At 43.0% G+C, this 26,363-nt stretch overlaps 1 protein-coding gene across 2 annotated transcripts; it reads left to right on the top strand.

The window, feature by feature from the left end:
* The first annotated feature begins 5,444 nt into the window (after positions 1–5,444).
* LOC311240076 (charged multivesicular body protein 6-like) lies at positions 5,445–17,063 on the top strand. Of its 2 annotated transcripts, none has more exons than XM_084328601.1 (8): positions 5,445–5,592; positions 6,584–6,693; positions 8,860–8,947; positions 9,962–10,048; positions 11,297–11,362; positions 12,054–12,134; positions 12,266–12,341; positions 16,338–17,063. In XM_084328601.1, the coding sequence occupies exons 1-8, from the start codon at positions 5,509–5,511 to the stop codon at positions 16,385–16,387; spliced, it is 642 nt and encodes a 213-aa protein (XP_084184727.1). In that variant the 5' UTR covers positions 5,445–5,508; the 3' UTR covers positions 16,388–17,063. The 2 variants fall into 2 exon arrangements, with proteins under 2 accessions (XP_084184727.1, XP_084184726.1); XM_084328600.1 differs by having other exon boundaries at positions 12,260–12,341.
* Positions 17,064–26,363: the final 9,300 nt, after the last annotated feature.

Genomic DNA, 26,363 nt, shown 5'->3' with positions numbered 1-26,363 from the left:
TCTTTAAGGAATGCAATGCCGGGACACAATCACAGGAAGATGTCAAAATACAGTCAGTGCTTGATGTATGAATTATTTACCTTTAGATTTAAAGATACTGTACTGCAAATGTTACAAAATACAGCACTGGATTGGTTGGCAAATTCAGTACCACAGGCATGTTCTTTCCTGTATAGGCTAACTGGCAAACAGTTTAACTTAATATGTAAAAGAAAATAATACAAAGTGTATTCTTGAATCCAACTGCTAAGTTCTATCTATATGTGACCTTGGAATTGTAAAGTTTTGTAAGGTTTTCAAGGTTTGCTGAAATCACTCAGCAAACAGGATTGTAGCCTACGTGACTGAGGTTGAAGTAAATAATATACATTGAAAAGGTTTGTTTTTCTCTATAGGCTATCGGTAAAGAGTGTTCAATATCTCAAAACCACTCCGAACTCAGATGGAACCTTCTGGAACCTCAAGCTTGTGTGTTGTACGGTCCATATATTCATTCTCTTCAATGTCGGAGAAGTCCACCTTCTTCTGGTGGTTCTTGTGTTTTGATGAAGCATCGTACTAATTTCATATGTAATGTGCATAAATTAAATGAATCAAACTTGTACGTTTATTTTGTCATTCCAGTGAGTGTTATTGTTGTCACGCACGTCAACCTTTTCTTCCCCATGTCAGGGACCCTCGCATAGATAGAAGACTCATTAATTAGATCATAGGTTTTTCATCTGAGAAGACTTTAGTTATTATCGCCTGGAAGAGTTTGTGCGTTTGGTCATGTGTGTGTGTGTATCTAGCTCCTAATTTTTCAAACTACCAGACTATAGATTTGGATGAAACATATTCTGACACATAGTCTGACAGCAGGCCATGGACCTGAATCCTCGAATATTTTTCAAATCTGCCGACAAGTATATATATTATATATATATATACTTATATCACTTATATCATCATATATATATCATTGTCCATTGAAATATTACATTCAGTATGAAGTTATACACATTCATATATATATATGGCAAATATAAATGTATACAGTAGCACTATTGTACATGCTATCATACAGAGTTATATGGGTATAGACTATAGTATGAGGTAGGTAGTTATACTTATTATGATTACTATTATTACAGTGTAGGGCATTTGTAGACAGTGAAAGCAGTAGGTATAAATTGAGTACAGGCAACAAAGTTAAAGGTTCATACAGTATGGGTAACAGCCTTGTGTACTGTATAGGCAATTAACCTCATGCTGTAGTTATTGGGGAGATAACCATGGGGACTGGGAGAGTAGTCCAACATCTTTAAAAGTGTGATTCTTATTCTCATTGCACCAAGCTAACTTCAAAGTGAATGACATTTTGTAATTGTACCGTACCTCTGCAATAATCACATCACATCACACTTGTTAATCAGAATGTTTGGCCCTAATCCCTGGCTGCACCCAACTAGACCAAGTAAAAGTACGAGTATCATCGATACAATTGATCATAATGTGTATTGTTATTGATTGTAATTCTATTTAGTTGTGCATTTCCACAGACTCTTTTTTGTATCACAAACAGTACTGTATTTGTAGATCTGGTATGTCTTAAATGTCTAGATGTAGCAGTACTATCTATCTGTACAGTATGTCGTGTGTGTCATATATGTTATGACTTATGATGAATTGAAAATGGGGGACCCTGATGTAAACAAGACGAACGTTTTCTCTGGTCTGCATCCCCTTAACAATTGTGTGTATTGAGCCGTACTGTATTGTACCCATTCTGCAATCTGTTAATACAATTTTCAATCAATCAAACCACCTCGAACACTCGAAAGTCATGGAAAAAATTGTATACGAACAGGTCGAAAAATACCTTGCGGAAAAAAATCTAATCTACGAATTCCAATCTGGCTTCAGAACATCCCACTCCACTGCCTTCTCTATTTAAACGACCACATCAAACAAGAGGTGGACGCGGGCAAATACTGCGGCATGGTCATGCTGGACCTACAAAAGGCCTTCGACACTGTCAATCACACCATTCTGATTGACAAGCTAAAAGCAATTGGTTTTGATAGTCTATCAGTGAGCTGGATACAATCCTACCTGGAGGGGAGAGGGCAGATGGTGGAGGTAAACGGTACCCTACCCCCCCCCCCTCACAGTAAGCTGTGGTGTTCCACAAGGAAGCATACTAGGTCCGCTACTGTTCCTAATTTATGCAAATGACATGTCGTCAGCTTGTGACTGCAACTTGTTCCTGTTTGCGGACGACTCAGCCCTGCTGGTCTCTGACAAGAACAAGTTACAGGTTGAAAAAACCCTCAGCTCAGAACTAGGCAAAATCTGCATATGGCTCGCTGATAACAAACTATCATTACACATGGGCAAAACAGAGTCCATTCTCTTCGGTTCAAATAACAAACTCAGCAAGACCGACGGCTTCTCAGTTACAGTGGGTGACAATATTGTCACAAGGAAAGAAGATATTACCTACCTGGGTTCCATCCTAGAGGCAAATCTTTCCTGTGACAAAATGGCATCCAATGTAATAAAAAAAAGTCAACCAACGAACTCGATTCTTGTACCGGATCTCCTCTCTGGTAAACAAGAATACCCTGAAGACTCTAGCAGGAGCACTCATTCAAGGGTACTACGACTATGCTTGCACCTCATGGTACCAAAGCACCTCAAAGGCGCTAAAAACAAAATTACAAACATCTCAAAACAAACTGGTCAGACTACTGCTTGACCTTACTCCTAGAACCCACCTCACCCCTGCCCACTTTGACAACCTAGGATGGCTTAGAGTAGATGACAGAGTACAGCAACTTGCAATGGGCCTGGTCTACAAGATACACTACACGAACAAGGTACCCATGTACATGACAAAATACTTCCCAAAGGTCAGTGAATACCACGATCACAACACCAGAGGGAGCTCCACAAATCATGTTAAACCCAGATTCGGCTCAAACAAGGGACTAAACACGTTTCGCAATTATGCCACATCAATGTGGAACGCCCTACCCAAAGCTGTAAAGGAATGTGAATCACTACCCACTTTCAAAAACACTCTCAAAAAACACCTAAGGGAGACTGCAACTCGAAACTGGCCCCTGTAAATGACCGAACACAACCCCCTCCAATGTACAGTAAATTACCAAGTATGGTCTTGTCAATAATCCAATGTACAGTGTTGTTTGTACAGTTGTACAGTGTCCCCCACCCACCCCTCCTACCCAACCCCCCCCCCCCCCCCCACTCCTACCCAACCCCCCCCCCCCCCCCCCACCCACCCACCCAACCACCTCCAATGTACAGTCCCCCCCCCACCCCCACCTACCCAATCCAATGTACAGTTTCTACGTCTAATGTATATACTCTTTTCTTTCTGGACTCTTTTTGTATCACAAACAGTACTGTAATTGCAAATCTGGTATGTCATAAATGTATAGATGTAGCCACGGCCTCAACTTCCACTCCTATGCCGACGACACTCAACTCTACCTCTCCACCAAACCATCCACCCATCTCCCCCCACACTCCCTTATCAACTGCCTGCACGAAATAAAAACCTGGATGTCATCAAATTTCCTCAAGCTCAACAACAATAAAACCGAGCTCATGGTTGTGGCACCCAAGGCCCTGCTCCGGAAGGTTGGGGATCTCACCCTCAACATTGACGGCTGCTCCATCTCCCCATCCCCTAAGGTCCGCAACCTGGGCGTTATCCTGGACTCCACCCTTTCCTATCAATCCCATGTAAATTCCCTCACCAAATCCGCCTTCTTTCACCTCCGAAACATTTCCAGACTCCGACCATCACTTTCCGACACCACAGCTGAGACCCTCATCCACGCCTTCGTCACCTCCCGCCTGGACTACTGCAACGGGGTCCTGTCCGGGGTCCCAAGCAAAACCCTGGACAGGCTCCAGTATGTTCAAAATTCAGCTGCCAGGGTTCTAACCCGCACCAAACCCTGGCAGCACATCACCCCCATCCTCATCCAGCTCCACTGGCTCCCCATCAAATCCCGCATCACCTACAAAACCCTCCTGCTCACCTACAAATCCCTTCACGCCCTGGCACCTCAGTACCTCACTGACCTCCTCCACCCCTACACTCAGTCACGGTCCCTGCGATCCACGGACACTGGTCAGCTCTCCATCCCCCGAACCAGACTGCGGACGTTCGGGGACAGAGCTTTCAGTGTGGCAGCTCCCACCCTCTGGAACTCCCTCCCCGCAGAACTCCGCACCACCCCAACTCTGGACTCATTTAAAAAACTGCTCAAAACCCACCTCTTCAACCTGGCCTTCAACCCCTAACTTTCTCACTTTATATGTATGTGTTGTGTCTGTCCACTATGTTTGTTGACTTGTTATCTCCCCCCCCCCCCCCCCCCCCTTATGTAAAGCGACCTTGGGTCCTTTGAAAGGCGCTATATAAAACGAAGTATTATTATTATTATTATTATCTTCTTCTTTCGTGTAACGTCAGAGGTCCAACTCTGTATCTTGTAGCCATGCCCTTAACTCTGGTCCCACATCAAAGAGGCTGGCTTCCGAGGGTGGTTTGTATAGGGGGCAGATGGTCAGGATGTGGTCAACAGTCTGCTCAGGGTCTCCACACTCACATGCAGCGCTGTCTGCCAGGCCCCACTTCTTTAATGATGCTTTAAAGCGACCAACCCCAGATCTTAAACGGTTCAGCAGAACCCATTGCCGGCGTGGAAGATCGTCTCCTGTGGCGCCATCTCCTGGATCCCAGATGTAGTGGTGGATACGGGTTGGCCCAGCACTCTCCCACTCTCTCTTCCAGGCTGCCGCCAGCCATCCATTTCTGGATAGGTCCTCAGTGGTGGAACGGAGCATCTCTTGTGCCACCTTGTTGTAGGGGTGGCGGGACTTGAGTCTGCTCATAGGTGCTGTTGTTGTTGTGGTGTTGTGTAGGATGTGCCAGTCATGCTTCACTGCCTTCCTTGCTAGGGCGAGAGTGGCAGCCTCTCGTCGTAGGCCAGCTGGTGCGATTCCTGCAAGGAATGTATGTCACATATACGATGAATTGAAAATGGGGGAATGAATGAATGAATGAATGAATGAAAACTTTATTAACAGATTGCAGAATGGGTACAGTACAGTACAGCTCAATACATACAATTGTTAAGGGGATGCAGACCAGAGAAAGACTTTCGTCTTGTTTACATCAGGGTCCCCCATTTTCAATTCATCGTAACCCTGATGTAAACAAGACGAAAGTCTTTCTCTGGTCTGCATCCCCTTAACAATTGTATGTATTGAGCTGTACTGTACTGTACCCATTCTGCAATCTGTTAATAAAGTTTTCAATCAATCAATCAAACCTCGACTTTCTCAAGTAATTGTCCTATCTGACATGCCGTACAGAACCCGGAAGTAAAGGGTGTGTCCATGTAATGAGCTGACAGGCTCGAACATGTCCGACCTGCTGTACAGCTGACAACAACAAGTGAGAAGTAATAATAGCTTGTCTACTGAATGGGATGTGGTTACATAATGGGAAACGTTTTCGGGAGAAGGCAGCAACATTCTCGAATAACGGAGCAAGACAAAGCTATCCTGGTGAGTTGATACTATTAGCTTTGGTAATAATCTAATCTACTAGTAGCCAGCTAACGTTAGCAGCTAGCGTTCTGTTCCCACAGCCAAGTAACCCACCAGTGCGACCACGGATTAATTTGAGCCGATTTAGCTCATTTACTGTTGTTGGTTGTAGTCGCCATACGTTACGTGGCCATTGGTTAGCTAAGCTCATTTAGATAGTTACTTAACAGCTAGAGTCACACGGTTAAGGTTACTTTATACTAACTAGGCAATCCCACCCCCTCCTAATGTACAGTCTCTTCCCCATCATAATATATATACTCTGTCAGGATCTATGGGTAACATTACTGTATAATTTGCATATCGTATATGTCACAAATGTATGTCCCTATGCCATAAATGTATGTTGTGTATCATGTCATAAATGTCACTGAATTGAAAATGGGTGACCCTGATTGATGTAAACAAGACTAAAGTCTTTCTCTGGTCTGCATCCCCTTAACAATTGTGTATTGAGCCGTACTGTATTGTACCCATTCTGCAATCTGTTAAATAAAGTTTTCATTCATTCATTCAATCACTGCTCCTTCCTTTGGCGATATGCACCTAATGTTAGTACTAGCTAGTGTATTAAACGGTATTGGATCTGAATTGATCACACAGCTTTCAAATACACTGTTTTGAGCTACTGTATATTCATCAGTATTGGATCTGATCACACAGCTTTCAAATACACTGTTTTGAGCTACTGTATATTAATCAGTATTGGATCTGATCACACAGCTTTCACATACACTGTTTTGAGCTACTGTATATTAATCAGTGTTGGATCTGATCACACAGCTTTCAAATACACTGTTTTGAGCTACTGTATATTAATCAGTGTTGGATCTGATCACACAGCTTTCAAATACACTGTTTTGAGCTACTGTATATTCATCAGTATTGGATCTGATCACACAGCTTTCAAATACACTGTTTTGACGTGTTCTTCTTACTTTGTTTGCAGCAACTGAAGCAGCAGCGAGATAAGCTGAAGCAGTACCAGAAGAGGATCACCCTGCAACTTGACAAAGAGAGGCTTCTGGCGAAGCAGCTGCTGAAGGATGGCAGAAAAGAGTACATACTACCATTCCCTAACTACTCTTGTATTCCAGCCTGCTATTGTTCCACTCTGTTATTATTATTCAGTCAAAGACTGAAGCCAGTGCACAACTATCCCCATTACATTAGGCTATTCGAAAATGATGACTGTAAACAATGACTTTAGGGATGCCCCGATCGATCGGCCATCGATCGTTATCGGCCGATAATCAGTATAAATATGCGATCGGGGAATTCCGATAATGAGTCATATTCGCCGATCGCGGAAACTGATCAAGTGGATATCTCACTCGCTTGTCTCAGACGCACAGGACCTGCAAACTGCTCCTCCTCCCTAGCCCCGCCCGCACCCGTGTAGAGTTTGTAAACACGCTGAGTCTAGATAGTGCATTCGACCTGAGCTAACGTTAGCTACCTAGCTATCGTTACTGTTTTATTTTCGCCGATCGTCAAAACAGATCTCACTCGCTGAGTTCTGTCTCAGACACCGGGAGCTGCACACAGTGCTGCGCGTCTGCTCCTCCTCCAGCTCCTCCCGCACGCATGTAAACACGGGTCTAGTCTAGTCTAGTGGGACGGGACCTCCATGAGCTAACGTTAGCTGCCGCTACAAAATGACCCAGTCAACTATTCACTTTTAGTTTAATACATGATGAGGCATTGTCTAACTGAACGGTATCTAGCCGGCTAGCTACTGATAGCTCCTGATATCAACAAATGCTCCAGCAATAGTCTAGTTATCTAGTACTAGTGTATGATACCTCTGTTAGCTCACGTTAGCTTAGCTCACTGTTCAAAACGAAATGTCCCATTCAACTAAATAGTTCACTGAGGCGTTGTCTTAACGTTATATTTCCGGCTAGCAGTAGCTACAGACAGCTCCTGATATCAATGTCTTATAACACTCATTCGATGCATATTCGAAGCCCGGCTTGCGTCGCAGTCATTAACGGGGATAGCTGAGGGAGTAGGGTATATCTGCAGAGCCTAGGGTAAATCTGCAGAGCCGAATGTGATTTGATCAAAGCAGAGTATGTACACACAGACAGTGGAGATAGCGAGCATTTTGACTTGTTGCGTGGTGGCGATGTCTCGCAGATAATACAAGTACAAGTCTAATTATATAATATATATATTTTATAAAAAAAAAAAAACTTTTTATATAAAATAATTTTTAATTTCTTTTTAATCAAAAACGATCGGTATCGGATCGGTATCGGCCGATATGGCTCACGACGATCGGTGATCGGTATCGGTGGCAAAAAACGTGATCGGGGCATCCCTTGAGTCAGAGAAGAGAGTCGATCCAGGCACTCAAAAAGATCTAAAATCCAGAGGGAAGATGGTTAAAAGGCCTTTATTAAAGGTGGCTAAGTCATTTAAAATCTAATCAACATGTTTCGACCATAGCGGTCTTCATCAGGATTAGAGTTAGATATAATAATTTACCAGGATGGTTTGCTCAGAAGGCAGAGGTCCCTCTCTTTGCAGCAAGAACAGCTTGATCTGTCACTGTATATTATATTATCTTAAAATGTATTGTCATCATCATACAGCACAAGTACAGTACAACACAAATACATTTGGCATCCAACCAGAGTGCAAATGTAACCGTAAAGTGCAACAGTAATGTACAGGTGATTAAACTGGCTACAAGAAAATATACAAATTAGTACTACCGAGTGTAGTGCTAATCCGATGTATGTTCAGAGTTGTAGTACAGTGATTGTAGTAGTCATACTGGCCATCAGTGTAACTAGTAAGAGTAGGATATGTACAGATATAGATATAGAATAAATATTATATACAGCATTATTGTACATGCTATCATACAGAGCTATGGGTTATATATGCAGGGGTGTGTGTATATATATATATATATATATATATATATATATATATATATATATATATATATATATATGTGGACTATACTGTATAGTGGTGATTCCACTATAGCCTCTCTACAGTATGCTAATGATGAATTGAAAATGGGGGACCCTGATGTAAACAAGACGAAAGTCTTTCTCTGGTCTGCATCCCCTTAACAATTGTATGTATTTAGATGTACTGTACTGTACCCATTCTGCAATCTGTTAATAAACTTTTCAATCAATCAATCAATCAATGTTTTGGCTTATCTTTTTTCCTTTATTGTGCTATGTCTGTTTGTCACCACAGGAGGGCACTGCTGCTTCTCAAGAAGAAGCGATACCAGGACCAGCTACTTGACAAGACTGAAAATCAGATTTCAAACCTAGAGCGCATGGTAGGTGTCCTGTGAGAACAGGCAATTTGAATTGATACATTTTTCGTTTGATAATAAAACATCTTGCCTTGGGCATATGGGTTGATTTTGCGACACCAGGGTATCTGCCATGTTAAGTAGAACGGATGTTGTCTTTTCCAATGTGAACAAGTTCTGTAAAACAAGTCAGCAGGAGGGGTGTAACTCTTACAGCTGAGTAACAATGTTCATCATACAGTGTTGAAACTTTGGGTGCTGCAGTGTTGAGTGCATAGTAATAATAATACACTTTATTTGTATAGCACCTTTCATAAAAAAAGATTGCAGCTCAAAGTGCTTCACAACAGAAAAAAGACAGGCATAAAATGAGCACATAAAGTGCAGACATATACAATCACAATAGGCCACCTTGTTTATGGTTTGTAGTTTGTAGTAGCAGAGACATATTAGTATAGTAGTAATATAGACAAGGAAGATTAATTAGTGGAAGAATGCATGATAGTAGACGACGGTAAGAAGGTTAGTAGTTTTTTTGTTTTGTTTATAGTATAGTATCATAGTAAGGAAAACATTTGGTTTTAAAATGTTCACCAAATGAGCTATGTTGTGTGTTGTTGTTATAGAGCTGTTTTTGTTAGGTCATGTCCTGGAAGCCTATGTGATGTTTTATGTGGACCCCTGGAAGAATAGCGTTAGAGCTCATGGGAATGCTAATAAATCTCGTTGTGTAATTGACCTACAGTATCTCAGACTCCGCCCTCTTTTCTTCATCCTGGATCAAGAAAATAGGGCAGAGTTTTGATACGGGTCAATTCTACCTTGTAAGAGTATATCAAAGCAGGGTAGCCGGACCAGCACTCACAGGTTCAATGTTTTTTAATGGCAGCCTGTATCAAAAGCAGACATGTTTCGGACAATGTCCTTCTTCAGTGGTATGGCTAGCTGTATTTAGAGTATTAATGATATCAGAAACTACTACTTTTCTTTTCGGGGATTTCAAAAGTGTACGCTTACTATGCTAACATTTTTCAACAGGTTCAAGATATCGAATTCACCCAGATTGAGATGCATGTCCTTGAGGGACTCAAGGTTGGCAATGACTGTCTGAAGAGCATGCACCAGGTGAGGTGTTCTCTAGTTTAGAAAACATGCTTTTGTCCCTTTCCCTAACAAGTTGTGAGCTGTTTACTTTGCAACATTCCGCATTTACATTTAGTCATTTAGCTGACACTTTTATCCCTAAGTATCCACTTACAAATTGTGAACAACAAGTCAGCAGGAGGGGTACCCCTCTGGCAACTAAGGGTCAGTGGTGGTGTTAGTCAAATAGTATCTAACTTGAGTGTTACACTCTGAGCGCATAGTAGTAAAACCTACGATCTGATTTTTTTTTTTTTTTTTTTGAAAACTAAAACAAACCATGTTGTTTTCCTGCATAATGCATTTTTTTTAAGGATACCCAATGCAATACACTGTTTTTGGATTATATTACTATATTATGTGTTAACAACAACGACCAGGTATTACACTAACCAAGCTCCTGACCAGATGGACTAGTCTCTTCCGTGTGTTATGTTGCGTTGTGTCGTGTTGTGCTGTATTTATGTATTTATCGCTGGGAAGGGGCGGGGTAAATGTATCCATGTTCTTGTCTCATGTATATCCAGAGCTTCAAACACTCTGTACCGAACACAAATACCACCACCAACCTGGTTGTGTGGCAATAAAGGTATCTTGTATCTTGTGTTAGTGCCTCGCAAAGTGCAGATAGGAGGTTTTGCTCTTTCATTTATTTAATTTCAGATATTGTTTGAAGAGGTGTGTTTTTAGTCTGCGGCGGGAAGATCGGGGCGGGTTCCAGCCGCTCTGACATGGTGGGACAGCTGTCGAACCCAAACACAGTGCTTCGCTATCCACAGACAAAAACATTTACATTTAGTCATTTAGTTGACGCTTTTATCCAAAGCGACTTGTACAAGTTCTGTACGACAAGTCATCAGGAAGGGCACAACTCTTATCAGCTGAATAACAATGTTCATCAAAGTGTTGAGTGCTACAGTGTAGGTTAGTATATTAGGACATTTCTAGTGGAATGCAGGTTTTCCTTCTTGCGACCGAGCAGCGCAGGAAGCTCGAGGTCTCTCGGAGTTAGCATAGCCCTGGGTGCACATTGTTTGGAGATTAAAGGATTAAGACACAAATCCTTGACCACGGCGGTACCACAGGTGGCGGGGCCTTGGATACTGTCTTCAAATCTCCCTCTGGGAATCTCCCCCACAACACATCCCACGAGCCCAATCAGGACAATGTCAACACACCTCATTCCCGCTAAACAACGCGGGTGCCGTCGTCTCGTTTGTCTCTTCTTAGGTCATGTCCATAGAGGACGTGGAGAGAATCCTGGATGAAACCCAGGAAGCCATCGAGTATCAAAGGGTAAATATCACGTTGCTTTCGTCTTCCCGATTTTGATGTCAGCCGAACCGCCTGCTATTGTGTGTGTGTAGCTATTGTCTCCCAGCCGCTTGCGCTTGGTATTGTTAAAAGTCACGGATGGCAAAAAGCAAATGCCAGCATACTGTTATTTGATGTGTACGAACCCTGGAATTACACAATAACAGTGTTGAGAGCAAGCCCTTTGATCGGGGATACTTTACATTTAAAGTATTTCTCTTTGCACAGTCTGCAAAACAAGCCACATAAATATAGACAGCAATGATATATAATCAATTTTTCCACCATTGAAGATCTTTTTTTATCTTATGTGTCAATCTTTTTTTAAATCACGTTTCTAAATACTTTAGATTTTGGACATATTACATAATGGATCTTGGTATTGGGTTTTAGTAATGAGGAAATCCTTCAATACCAATGACCAGCCTGGTATTTCCTCGATACCAATATTGGTTCATCCCTAAGTAATACAAATAAAATACTCTGATGGCTGTTCTCCAGTGTTCCAGTGTTCTACTTTGGTCTAAAGCTCTAAAGTCTCTCCTGGACTGCGACGGGTACTCTTTGTAGGCTTAGTACACAAAGTTAACTACCAATACTTGTATTCCGGCAGCAAGTAATTATTGTTTTTGCCCTGCCGGCTAATTCCCGTCTCCTTTGGTTGGTGGCGCAGCAAATCGACGAGATGCTGGCTGGGTGTCTAACGCAAGAGGACGAGGAGGCTGTCCTCGCTGAGCTAGAAGCCATCACTCAGGTAGGGTGACCCTCTGCCAGTTTCCCTAGACTGGGTTTAAAGCTATATTTAATATTGGCCACTGAAAAAAAAAAAAAGTATGATGTGATGATGTTTTCTTTTGCCCTGTCTATCGCCTTCCTCAGGAACAGGAAGAAGATGTAGCACTTCCAGAGGTCCCTACCGAGCCACTGCCAGAAGTGCCTGAGGCAGCTAAAGCTGAGCCAGGTACTGTCCATCTCTATTTACTAGGGGTGTCCGATATTATATTGGCATTAAAATGTAATATCGGAAATGATCGGTATCGGTTTTCAAAAAGAATTTAAAAAAGAAAAGAAAAAATTTACATTTATTTAACCTTTATTTACCCAGGCAAGCAAGTAAGAACAAATTATTATTTTATTTATTGTCAAAAGTATGCATAATGTTGTGTTAATTCCACGACGAGAGATATGTAATGTTAATTACCTGAAATTATTCCGTTTTTTTGGGGGGGGGGGGGGGGGGGACCCCGCATATATCGGTATCTGTTGATATCGGTATCGGAAATTAAGAGTTGGACAATATCGGTATATCGGTAAAAAAGCCAATATCGAACATCCCTACTATCTACCTAAAGCTGAGCCAGCTACTGTCCATCTCTATCTACCTAAAGCTGAGCCAGCTACTGTCCATCTCTATCTACCTAAAGCTGAGCCAGCTACTGTCCATCTCTATCTACCTAAAGCTGAGCCAGCTACTGTCCATCTCTATCTACCTAAAGCTGAGCCAGCTACTGTCCATCTCTATCTACCTAAAGCTGAGCCAGCTACTGTCCATCTCTATCTACCTAAAGCTGAGTCAGGTTACTGTCCATCTCTATCTACCTAAAGCTGAGCCAGCTACTGTCCATCTCTATCTACCTAAAGCTGAGTCAGGTTACTGTCCATCTCTATCTACCTAAAGCTGAGCCAGCTACTGTCCATCTCTATCTACCTAAAGCTGAGCCAGCTACTGTCCATCTCTATCTACCTAAAGCTGAGCCAGCTACTGTCCATCTCTATCTACCTAAAGCTGAGCCAGCTACTGTCCATCTCTATCTACCTAAAGCTGAGCCAGCTACTGTCCATCTCTATCTACCTAAAGCTGAGTCGGGTTACTGTCCATCTCTATCTACCTAAAGCTGAGCCAGCTACTGTCCATCTCTATCTACCTAAAGCTGAGCCAGCTACTGTCCATCTCTATCTACCTAAAGCTGAGCCAGCTACTGTCCATCTCTATCTACCTGAAGCTGAGTCAGGTTACTGTCCATCTCTATCTACTGTACCTAAAGCTGCAAACAACCCAGAACGAACATCTCATTCCAGTCGAAATTACTGACAGTTTTTTTTCCCCTTTTTGACTGAACTGACTTTAATTGAGTCATAAACCTGTTGTTTGATGCAATTATCCCCCTGTAATTGTGATTACGAGGGCCATACACGGTACAGAGAACGTGCTTCCATGTTGAACGCGTGTGTGTGTTTGTATTGTGTTGGAGCTGTCACATTGATGCCACGCGGCACGCCTGTCCCTTAATTGCCGAGCTCCCCTGGTAAATTATCATCTGGACGGCTGATTGAAATAGCTGATGTGCAGGATGAACAAAATCTAATTACTGACCTACCCCAGTAATATTAATGCCTTCCAGAGAGAGACCTACCCCAGTAATATTAATGCCTTCCAGAGAGAGACCTACCCCAGTAATATTAATGCCTTCCAGAGAGAGACCTACCCCAGTCATATTAATGCCTTCCAGAGAGAGACCTACCCCAGTCATATTAATGCCTTCCAGAGAGAGACCTACCCCAGTCATATTAACCCCTTTCACTACCACTCTACCAAATGGTTATTATCCCTTTCACTACCACACTACAGAAGGTTAACCTTTCACTACCACACTACAGAAGGTTAACCTTTCACTACCACACTACAGAAGGTTAACCCTTTCACTACCACACTACAGAAGGCTAACCCTTTCACTACCACACTACAGAAGGCTAACCCTTTCACTACCACACTACAGAAGGTTAACCTTTCACTACCACACTACAGAAGGCTAACCCTTTCACTACCACACTACAGAAGGCTAACCCTTTCACTACCACACTACAGAAGGTTAACCTTTCACTACCACACTACAGAAGGTTCACCTTTCACTACCACACTACAGAAGGCTAACCCTTTCACTACCACACTACAGAAGGCTAACCCTTTCACTACCACACTACAGAAGCCTAACCCTTTCACTACCACACTACAGAAGGTTAACCTTTCACTACCACACTACAGAAGGTTCACCTTTCACTACCACACTACAGAAGGTTCACCTTTCACTACCACACTACAGAAGGTTCACCTTTCACTACCACACTACAGAAGGCTAACCCTTTCACTACCACACTACAGAAGGTTAACCTTTCACTACCACACTACAGAAGGCTAACCCTTTCACTACCACACTACAGAAGGCTAACCCTTTCACTACCACACTACAGTAACAGAAGGTTAACCTTTCACTACCACACTACAGATGGTTAACCCTTTCACTACCACACTACATAAGGTTCACCTTTCACTACCACACTACAGAAGGTTAACCTTTCACTACCACACTACACAATGCTAACCCGTTCACTACCACACTACATACGGTTAACCCTTTCACTACCACACTACATTAACCGTCTGCAGTGTGGTAGTGAAGGGGTTAACCTTATGTAGTGGTAGTGAAAGGGTTAATGTCTTCCAGAGAGAGCTTATGGATGCCAGAATATAATTGGTGCATCATGATGATGCATTGCATTGATATGAATATGGAAACCCAGACGCATCATTCTGTGAAATTGATAATAATTGATATTAATTAAAACCAGACGTGTGCCGTCTGTGGCAGACGCCGGGGTTCATCCCCCGAGCGGCCCGAATTCTCAATTCACCTTTTGCCCACGCCCCCTAATCTGAGCCTCTGAGGAGTAGTTGTTGTGTTTAGTTTTGTGAGAATAGCGCCACCGTGAGGCCAGATGACTCGGAACTCCAAAGGCCTCCTTGGTATTTGTGAGGCAAACATATGTCAATTTAATTTGAGTAATGAGTCACTTCCTGTTTACTATGCATTTTCCCGAAATGTTATTGGATCTGGCAGTCACATGGTTTGACCTATCAATGATCTAATTAAAATATTTACAGATGTTACTGTAGTGCCCAGATTCCACACATCTCACAGTTTGGTGAGAATCGGAGTACAGAAAAAAGTGATTTTTAACTAAATTCAAGATGGTAGAAATTCCAATACGGCAGACTTTCAAATGAGTTGTCCATGAGTAGACGCGTCTCTGGAAACCAGTTTCACAGACTAACGGATCAAGAGATACATTCATTTGAAAATGTATGGTGAAATCTTTACATAAACAATCTGAATTGAATGGTTGGATTGAATCTACATCCCCTCATTGAGACTCTTATTCTCCAACTGAATCTGCTGCCTCAGTGGCCTCCTACCATGTCATAATAATCATAATAATCATACTGTAGTCTACCCATAAGGCTCTGTATGATAGAATGTACAATAGTGCTGTATATACCATATATATATATATTTTCCACACATATATCTGTGAATATATCTGCATATAATCCTTTTATATACCTACTTAAACACCTGCATATAATCCATATAACTGTATGATAGCATGTACAATAATGCTGTATATACTGTATATATATATATATACACACACACACACACACATCTGTCTGTACATATACCTGCATATAATCCTTTTTACATATCTACATATCCCTTACCTACCCTTACTAGTTACACTGCTGGCCAGTGGCCAGTATGACTTACTACCATAGTGTCTTTATACCTGTATCCCTGTACATATTAATACTACAACTCTGTACATACATCAGATTAGTATAGGACTGTGAAGCTATGTATCCCCCCCCCCCCCCCCATGCTTCTTTGACACCCGCATTTCCCCAAGGGGATTAATAAAGGATCATGTTATCTTATCTTATCACCACTCTTACTCAGTAGCACTCATGTATATATTGCACATTGTATATTGCTGTTGCACTTTACTGTTACATTTGCACTCTGGTTGGATGCCAAACTTATTTCCGTTGTACTGTATGATGATGACGATACATTTTAATCTAATCTAATCTAATGTTTGCTTCATTCTTGATGTCCTCCAGAGCGGAAGCAAGTGAAGAACAGGCCGGACAGAGAGATGCTGGCAGCCTGAGGAGACGGAGCCTCCGTAGATACCCAGCGTCGGGACGCGTCTATGCCTTCTACAACGCTGTTCGGTTTCCCCGGGTTCCTCTGATTGGCCTGAGCTGTGTCTTTGCCCATTTCCGTGTCGAACAGCCTGCAAAGCACCTGACGTTCTATCGCCCTGCTCTAAGACAAACTCTAACCTTAAACCAACTTCAAAAGAAGCGCCTAAGCTTAACCAGTGTAGACACTTGCGGTCCCACCATTGGGGCGTACGCGTCACATGACCAGAAATGACCTGGCCAATCGGATTCACAAATCGCCGAACAGCGTTGTAGAAAGCAATGAAGCTGTCGGGACGCCTGCACCCTGCACAGCAGAGGCTCGCTCGTCGTACTGCTGGGCGCGCTGTCCCTCACCTCCAGCGGGTGGCGCTCTAGGAAAGGAGGAGAAGAGCTTCGACTGAAGGGTGTCGCCGACACGAGTGCCACCCTGACCCCTCCCTCACACATTTCATAAGGAGAGCTCTGCTTTATCCCCCTGCTCCCTTCCACTGTTCACACCTTTTCAAAATGAAGGAGGAACCACAGAGAGACTGTGTTTTAATGACTTGTTGGAGGATCAGTGTCCCGTTGCAGCTGTACTTCTTATATAACAGAATGACAGGGCGTGTGATTTTTTAGTAATTTTAATATTAAAGTCGATTGGGGCTAACAAGAGTTCTTGAATCTTTGCTTATTTATCTTTCTTAAAATATTGCCGTGATATTTCTTTCGTTGAAATAAGTATTCAGTAGCTCTACATTCCTACAACATAGGGCTAGATCCACAAATAATGGATTGCACGGTGCTAATTGCACCCTTACTTACAATTCATTATGAATTGAAAATGGGGGACCCTGATGTAAACAAGACTAAAGTCTTTCTCTGGTCTGCATCCCCTTAACAACCCTAACCGCGCAGGTGATTGATTTAATGACATTTTTATTTAACATATTGCAGAATGGGTACAATACAGTACGGCTCAATACACACAATTGTTAAGGGGATGCAGACCAGAGAAAGACATTTGTCTTGTTTACATCAGGGTCCCCCGTTTTCATTCTTTGTGGATCTAGCCCATAGTGTTTGGTCAGTAACATGGGTCTCCCAGTCCCTCCGCTCTGCAGTGAACAGAAAATACATTTCCTGGTATCCCTTGCCACTTTATCCAATCAGGAGAGAGAACTCCACAAAGTGGGGCGTGGCTAGCAGGAAAAACATGGCTGCTCGTCAACGCTCTCTTTTTCCACCTGAACAGTTCACTAGAATATGTTTCTGGCAACATTTTAGGTGAGAAATACGCCTATATATATATATATATAAAGAAAATCCAGATTACCTCTGTACTATCCATCCTCATTCTACTGTGTAGACATATTCAAGATTAGGAATCTGAAAATGCGTTATCGGACTTGTTTAGATGTGTCTTGTCACCTAGTAGTCTCGTGGTTTAGCCTAGGCTGGTAAAGATATGCCTCCTAAAGTGTGTAAACGGAAGTACAGGAAGTACAGGCTACAGGCTTTCCGGTTTCGACAAAGCAATTATAGAAACGTGTGAAGTGCACAATATTTCCTCGTTTAAGCCACTGCAACGGCTTTGCCTGAAGAATTTACTACATGATCGGGACGTTCTAGCGTGTTTGCGACAGGATTCGGGGAAAAGTTTGGTCCGTTCGGAGGCAGCTTCCAGGGGAAGTACATACACCGGAAATTCTACCCCATACACACTTTCGGCCGTAGTGCTTTACCAGGCTTTATCTCACGGAGGAGATAAAACTGGGAACGAGGTTACGTGTAGCCAGACCTCTCTCTCTCTCAGCGCCCCGGAGAGATGTCTGGCTGAACCTACTCTCATTCCGCTATAGGTAGGGGGGGCATCCTGGGTGGCTCTAAGCCTGGGAGGCTGCCACCACAGCACCCCTTGGAAAATAGTGTCGCAGTTAGCGGGAGGGGAGGAGAATTGCGACTGTAGTAGTCGGCCGATAGCACGCTTATACCCACAGTCTACATCCTGTGATTCAGACTACTTGTAACCAGAAGAGGATATGGAGAGGGCTACAGCGTTCTTGGTTTTGTGTTTAAGTAGGTGCTCTTTGGATTAAATCCGGGGTAGGATCCGTTATAGTTATAAAAAAAAGTTGAAGTCCAAGGCAGCTCTACACATTTTTAAAAGCCTTTATTGAATGGCTCACATTATTTAGATAATTGAAAAGAAACCAACATGTTTCGGCCTACATAGGGCCTTCATCAGGCTTATGTTCTTTATCTCAGTGTAATTCTTGAAAAGGATTGACCAGAGGGGGTGCTATTTACCAGTTTGTTTGTCCCCCCCACCAGTCTAAACAGAGACAGGTGTCCACATTCACACCCCATCAGTTAAGTGTGGCTGGTAGTTGGCAAAAGAGAAAAGTAGAACGCTCTCGCTTTTGATATGTGGGAGACATTTTCACCCCCCGATGGGAGAAGTCTCGAGCGGCCAATGCATTTGTTGTTTACTATTCTACACGAATGCACTAAGGATCCTAATTGGCGTGCACAAAGGAGGGAACACCAATTATTATCTGGTGAGGGGAAAAAAACATCACCCATGGTGCCTGCAGAAAACAGAGTTCACAGTGAACTCACAACCTCACATGGTGCCAAGTGTTGGATATAAGATAAGATATTCCTTTATTGATCGGACATCATAGCAGCATGGAGGAGGGGGAGGGGAGGTACAGGTATGGGCAGGGTAATAGTAGAAAGACACAAATATAGGCAATACAATTAGATCTGAATATGAGAAAAATAAACAGCGTAAACAATATAATTAAAACTGCATATACAACTACAAGATAAACCGTGTGTAAACAATATAATTAACTCTGAATATACAACTACAAGATAAACAGTGTAAACAAAGTTGCAGATGAGGGTCTATGCTCCATCAGTTATGATATGGCAGTGTGGCACAGACTATAACGTATGGCATATATCATGCCAGTTAGGGTACCTTATACAGTATACTCCACCTGTGTATACTGTATACATACTTACACATGGTATTAGATTCTAAGTGTTATTGACCATATTTATTGTAACTATAACTGATATATATTCAGAGTTAATTGTATTGTTTACACTTCTTATTTTTTTTACTTTTTCTACTGTACTATAATTATATTGCCTATATTTATGTCTTCTACTGTTACCCTGCTGCCCTGTACTTCCCCATCCCCCATGCTGCTATGATACCTACATTTCCCCAAGGGGATCAATACATATGATCTTATCTGAATATACGTTACAATAAATATAAGCAATGAAGAAGAATCGCCCTCTAGATACACGATGATCAAAGTGTAAAGTTCGAGGATGCATGATGGGCACATGTTGTGTGGGATAACCACGTGCTTCCCACAGCTCAGAACCTGGGCCGACGCCAACGGGCTTTAATTGCCAAACTCGGGCGGTGTGGGCAGTGCCAACACGGCTGCCTCGGCCTCACTTCTGGCTGCGTGACTGACTGGGGGCATGATCACACCTCAACAAGGATGCATAAGGGTTAGATTTATATATTTTAGACCGAGTTTAATCACCTGTGTGTAGGCCTACAGTGTATATCGCCGTTGCACTTTAATGGGCTGACCCCTATTAGTCTAATAGTCGACGAATCGATCGAAATGAGTCGTAGTCGACTGCCAACCTCTTAGTCGAATGCAAAAATAAAATAAAAAATTATTATAATTTTATTTTTTCTATTATTATTTTTTTGATCATTTTTTCCAAAAGAAAAGAGGCCTAGAAGCGTGGCTAACGCTAATGGCACGCATACCAGAAAGGCTAACTGCCTACGAAAACAGGCACAGAGGCACAGAGGCACTGAAAGAGGATTTCACCCATCTAATGAACACACACTAGACTAGACAAATATCAAGATGTATCCACCAGTGGACCCAATTGCATGCTTTTGCAGAGGACAAGACGCCTTCCGTCGACTCCTTCAGACATTAAGCACCCCCCACAGCCCAAATGGAATGATACAAAATATATATATATTATATATATTTTTTTTCAATACATTTTTTTCATAGTCGACTATCGGCTAATTTCGGCTAATATCCAAATCCTTAGTCGAGGACAGCCCTCTCTGGTTGGATGCCAGACTTCTTCTCGTTGTACTGTATATGATGTATGATGACAGACAGTACATTTGAATGTTATCTAATGCAACCTAGAGGTCTCTCCAGATTCTGCAGTGAGTGACAGTCCTCCTATAGGCAAAACGTCAAGTCAAGTCAAGTCAAATGTATATAGCCCAAAGAAGTCCTCGACAGGCTTCACATGACCACACATTTTACAACACACCCAGACTTTCCCCAATGCAGATGAGCAACGACTCCCTGTAACCTAGCAATAGAGGAGAAAAGGGAGAAAGCTCAGATGGGCAATTCAAAGGGGATCCCCCCATCGGGGTGTCGGCTGTGATGATATATGGGTGGTGTTGCTATGGGTGATAGAAGGATACGTTTAACGTCTTACTCTTTGATAAGTGCATAATCTTTCTGCTGATGGTATACAACAACGACCTTCCTAACTTGGCCCTATATATATACATGTGTTTGTAGAAGATGTTTACGATCCTAAACTATATTTTAGAATTCCTATAGGACTTTCTTTTTTAATCTATAGGCTGAATGAATGAATGAATGAATGAATGAATGAATGAATGAATGAAATGAAAACTTTATTTAACAGATTGCAGAATGGGTACAATACAGTACGGCTCAATTGTTAAGGGGATGCAGACCAGAGAAAGACGTTTGTCTTGTTTACATCAGGGTCCCCCATTTTCAATTCATAGTGATTCGGTGGTTTTAAATTGCCATAAATGAATTTTTTTTTATTATAATTTTTTTTTTTTTTTTTTTTACATTTTGTCATCTGATGGGTGCATTATTTCCATAATCCTGTGGGATGATTGTGTTGTTCTTATTGTAGGGAGACATAAAAAAAAGCGTTTTCCTTATTTCGACGCTCGGCAGCAGGGAGGAGGAGGCGCGCAGGCGGCAGCAGGATCTCAGTGCGTCTCTCTCTCCGACCAGAGACTCGAACAGCCGACTCTCAGCAGCAGCAGCGGGTGCGTCTGTAGTTGGAGGAGCCGCAACAACAAACCTCGTTTTATATTCCGTTTAATAATCGCGTCTCAGCTCAACCTGCAGTGTCCGATCGAATCGAATCGACTCCACTAGGTTCCTTTTTTATTTTTTATTTTTGCATTTTTTAATAATAACGTGGATACCCCCCTGCCCCCCCCGAAGGAGAGACACTGTTTATGGTGTTGGCTGAAGATACCAAGATGTCTCGCACTGACGAGGTCCACCGAATAACGGAGAATGTCTACAAGGTAAAGTGACGGATAAAGTTGTGTACATGTCTCACCGTGTGATTTGATTGGGGAATAATCGGATCGCTAACAGGGTGTCATGATTGTGAAGTTTTTGACCATAATTATAGGTTCATCTATTATCGCAAGCGCGTCGGAGACTTCACAATTTTTAACGCGATAATCTCTCCCTCGGGAGAGGCACCGTGATCCGTGACCAAGCCTGGCTTCCTGAGTTGTCTTGTCTGGTGGTTACATTTAGATAGATGATCGATTCAAATCTATTGTCATCATGCAGCACAAGTACAGTACAACAACGACAATAAGTTTGGCGTCCAACCAGAGTGCGAATGTAGCAGTAAAGTGCAACAGTAATACAATGTACAGGTGATTCAACTGTGTACACAATATACATAGTTAGTAGCCTACTACTGAGTGTAGTGCTAATCAGATTTTTTATTTTAATTGTATGTATTGAGCTGTACTGTACCCATTCTGCAATCTGTTAATAAAGTTTTCAATCAATCAATCAATTCAATCAGATGTATGTTGTACAGATATAAATAGAGACAGTATGACTGGCCAGCAGTGTAACTAGTAAGAGTAGGATATGTACAGATATAGATATAGTAAGGGACTATATGTGCAGACAGAGGATGGGTATATATATGCACTGATAATATATATATGTGTGGAATATACAGCATTATAGTACATGCTAGCATACAGTTCTCTTTGTAATCTTGCCACCAACACATGTGCATGTATCAAGGCTATATTGCTGCTGACACTATTTACCTATTTTATTTTGTCAGCCAAAAACGCCTCAGTGCTTACAGAATGAGAGAGAGGTGCACTGTGTGTGTGTGTGTGTGCGCACGCGCGCGTGTGTGTGTGGGAGAGAGAGAGAGAGAGATATTGTGTCACAATCTATCTCTCACACTCAGTCACTCACTCAATAGATCACTTATTATCCATTCAGCTTCCAGTGTAGTTATATGCGTGAGCCAACTCACTGTACGTGTGCTGGCGGTGGAGACATTCCAGGAGTGAGTGTGTTGAGCTTCTCTGTTGCAACAGGTCCTGCAAACATTTGCCCTATAGGGATTTCAACATCCAAACCTGTTCTACCAAATCACTCCTATGAGAGGGAGAGCTCGCTCCCTCCCTTCCTTCCCATAGCTGTATCGTGGAGGAGTTGCCTTTTTAGAGAGACAGGGGAGGGGGGATTCATTTTGCAACTCTATACTAGCTGTTCTGTTGGAACGTGACTTTATGAAGGCTAGCCTCTTGAAACGAGGCCAAACGCAGGGCCTACTATACAGACACTATATGAATTGAAAATGGGGGACCCTGATGTAAACAAGACAAACGTCTTTCTCTGGTCTGCATCCCCTTAACAATTGTGTGTATTGAGCCGTACTGTATTGTACCCCATTCTGCAATCTGTTAAATAAAGTTTTCATTTCATTCATTCACAGAAGCTGCAAATTTGCATTTTGTACTATAGACTTAGACCAGGATACCGTACGGCCGATTCAGTTTTCTCATGACAAGAAGAAAAGGCCAGAGACGTGAATCCCCCCCACCCTCCCCCCGTGTGTTACACCTAAACGGATTGCTGGGCCCAAATTCATTGTGAACTTAACTTTAGTCCGCTGGAATCATTTTAATTTCTATCACAGTTGCCACGTCTGACTGCGGCTAAAAGCACCTGTTGACGCTGATGGAATGCAAACATGAGCTGTTGTTATGAGGGCCGCGCCACACCTGTGTCCGATCTGTGTCTCCGTTATTGTTTGAGAGTTAAGTTACATTAAAGGAACACGCCGACATTATGGGATGTATGAGCTCACCGAAGACTGATTCCAATTCCCCCCTCTGTGTTCATTAGAAACTGTTATCCGGGCTGCAAGCTAGCCTAGCTTTTTAGCACAAATGAATGGACGCGGACCAGCTAGCCTAGCTTAGCACAAATGAATGGAAGCGAAGCGGACCAGCTAGCCTAGCTTAGCACAAATAAATGTACGTGGACCAGCTAGCCTAGCTTAAAACTCGGGAGGGCGGTGCTTTCAGCCAACGGCTTGGCTAGCTGGTCCGTATTCGCTTCCATTCGTTGTTTGTGCTTGCTCCGCAGCCGGATAACCTTCTATTGAACGTGCAGAGAGGACATTGGTATCCATCTTCTCCTACACGGTTTCCCATAATGTCGGCGTGTTCCTTTTTTAAGAAGGAAAATAAATAAGGAGAAGACAACTTCTCAGCCACTTCCTCGCTGGCTGCCCACTGCTTCTCTCTACCCCCGCTCCTGCCCTCCACCGATGCCCACGTAAAGAAGGCCAGAGAGCCCAAGAATAGTTTGAGGGGAGCTGCCGAGGTCTGGCTTCTCCACAGGGAGCCGACGACGGCCGTCAGAAAGGAGGCCAGATGAGCAGAGACTCGTCGGAGAGCTGAGCGAGTGGAGCTTCTTTTAGAGAGGGGGCGACGAGGGAACGGCGGAGGTTCCATTAACCTGGTGGTGATTCTCTCTCTCTCTCTCTGCCGCATCGGCCACGCGGCCGGCCTGTGGTGTGCTGCGATAAGCGCCGTGTTTCACTCAGTGTGCAACGATGCATGCGATTACCGGTCAGGTCTTTTGTCATGTCGCAATGATCACCGGAGACCCCCCCCCCACGGTACGACATGACACTTAAAGGAACACACCAACATTTGTGGAAATCAGCTTATCTTCTCCAGAGAGAGACAAGACGATAGATACCCGTTTCCTCTCTGTGCGTTCAGTAGAAAGCTATCTGGCTGCATGTTAGCCTAGCTTAGCACAATGAATGGAAGCAGACATGGCCGGTTAGCCTAGGCATTGTCCAACTAACACCTCTCCCGAAGGCTAACCGGCCATGTCCGCTTCCATTCATTGTGCTAAGCTAGGCTAACATGCAGCCAGATGGCTTTCTACTGAACGCACAGAGAGGAAACTGCTATCTATCTTCTTTTCGCTCTCTGGAGAAGACGTTAAGCTAATTTCCCAACATTTTGGCGTGTTCCTCCATGATATTTGGTACAGTAGGAGCGGTCGTGGAGGTAGGATGACGGCCATGCCGGCGCAGAGCCTACAGAGCCTACAGAGCCTGCAAGGGGGATCTGATGGTTGACTGTGTCGAAGGCTGCTGACGGGGTTCAGGAGAATCAGGACAGAGGAGAGAGGCCTTTCTCTATGAGGGCCGTCTCTGGAGTGACCAGTCTTGAAGTCTGACTGATTTGGGTCCAGGTCGGAGGTCGTTCTGTAATAGATAATCAGTGAGCCGGTTGGATACGGCGTGTTCAAGTGATTTAGAGAGAAGAGAGACGGGGTGATAGTTATCCATGACGGTGGGGTTTAGGGTTAGTTTTCTGATGAGCGGTGTGACTCTAGCTTGTTTTAGGGAGGTGGGAACCAGCCCGGAGTTAAGGGAGGAGTTGATGGTTGCCGTTAGCAATGTGAGGATGTCTGGTGCGATGGTCTGGAGGAGTGGGGAGGGTATCGGGTCCAGCTGACATGTAGTGGGGCGGTTTGGCATCTCTAGTGTCAGAACATTGGCATCTGTATACAACATCCTTTTTTTTTATCTAAATAAGATACAGTTTTCAGTCTGTTTACTTCAATATTTTTTATTGCAGCAAAAAAAAGAAGATATACTGTATATATATAAATGGTAAATGGCTGCTTTTTTATCCAAAGCGCTTTACAATTTGTTCCTCACATTTGACCCATTCACTCACACATTCACACACCAACGGCAGAGGCAACCATGCAAGGTGCCAACCTGCTCATCGGGAGCAATTAGGGGTTAAGTGTCTTGCTCAAGGACACATCGACATGCTGCCCGGGAGGAGCGGGAATCAAACTGGGAACCTCCGGATTGCCAGACGACTGCTCTACCTCCTGAGCCACTGTCGCGTCGCCCCATATATATGAATACTTGGCATCCACAAAACGATAGAATTATTGCCACCGAAATATTGCAATACTATGCTGTATCTATTTCCCCCACCCCTTGCTGGTTTCCAGCTGTATACTGTATGTACCCCAAGCTTACATTTAGTTTTTTACTTACTCGGAAGCATTTTAATCCGGGCCACTTATTCATCAAGCACTTAACCCGAAGTTGTTCAAATGGTCCAACTTCTCAATATTCCAATGCGACTTGGGAGAGAAAATAACACATTTTACGTTCTAATCAAGCTGTCGGACCCCGCAGTAAACGGACAGACTCTCCATGTCAACACTTTTGGGGTAAGTGCTTAACAAATAAGTGGGCCGGATTTTAGTAAGTGAAATAAGATGACATGACATAACGTTGTACCGTCCGTGAGATCTTACGTAAATTTTAGTCTATGTTAATTAGCCTCGGCTGTGATATGAAGCAAGCAAAGCGTAGTGGTGCACATACAGCTGTGATATGAAACCAGCAAAGTGTAGCAGTAGTACACATACAGCTGTGATTATGAAACCAGCAAAGTGTAGCAGTAGTACACATACAGCTGTGATTATGAAACCAGCAAAGTGTAGCAGTAGTACACATACAGCTGTGATTATGAAACCAGCAAAGTGTAGCAGTAGT

Source organism: Notolepis coatsorum, assembly GCF_963971535.1.
Source record: "Notolepis coatsorum genome assembly, chromosome: 14".
NCBI lineage: Eukaryota > Metazoa > Chordata > Actinopteri > Aulopiformes > Paralepididae > Notolepis > Notolepis coatsorum.
The sequence above is the reverse complement of the archived record's forward strand: the minus strand, read 5'-3'. Positions and strand labels throughout refer to the sequence as shown.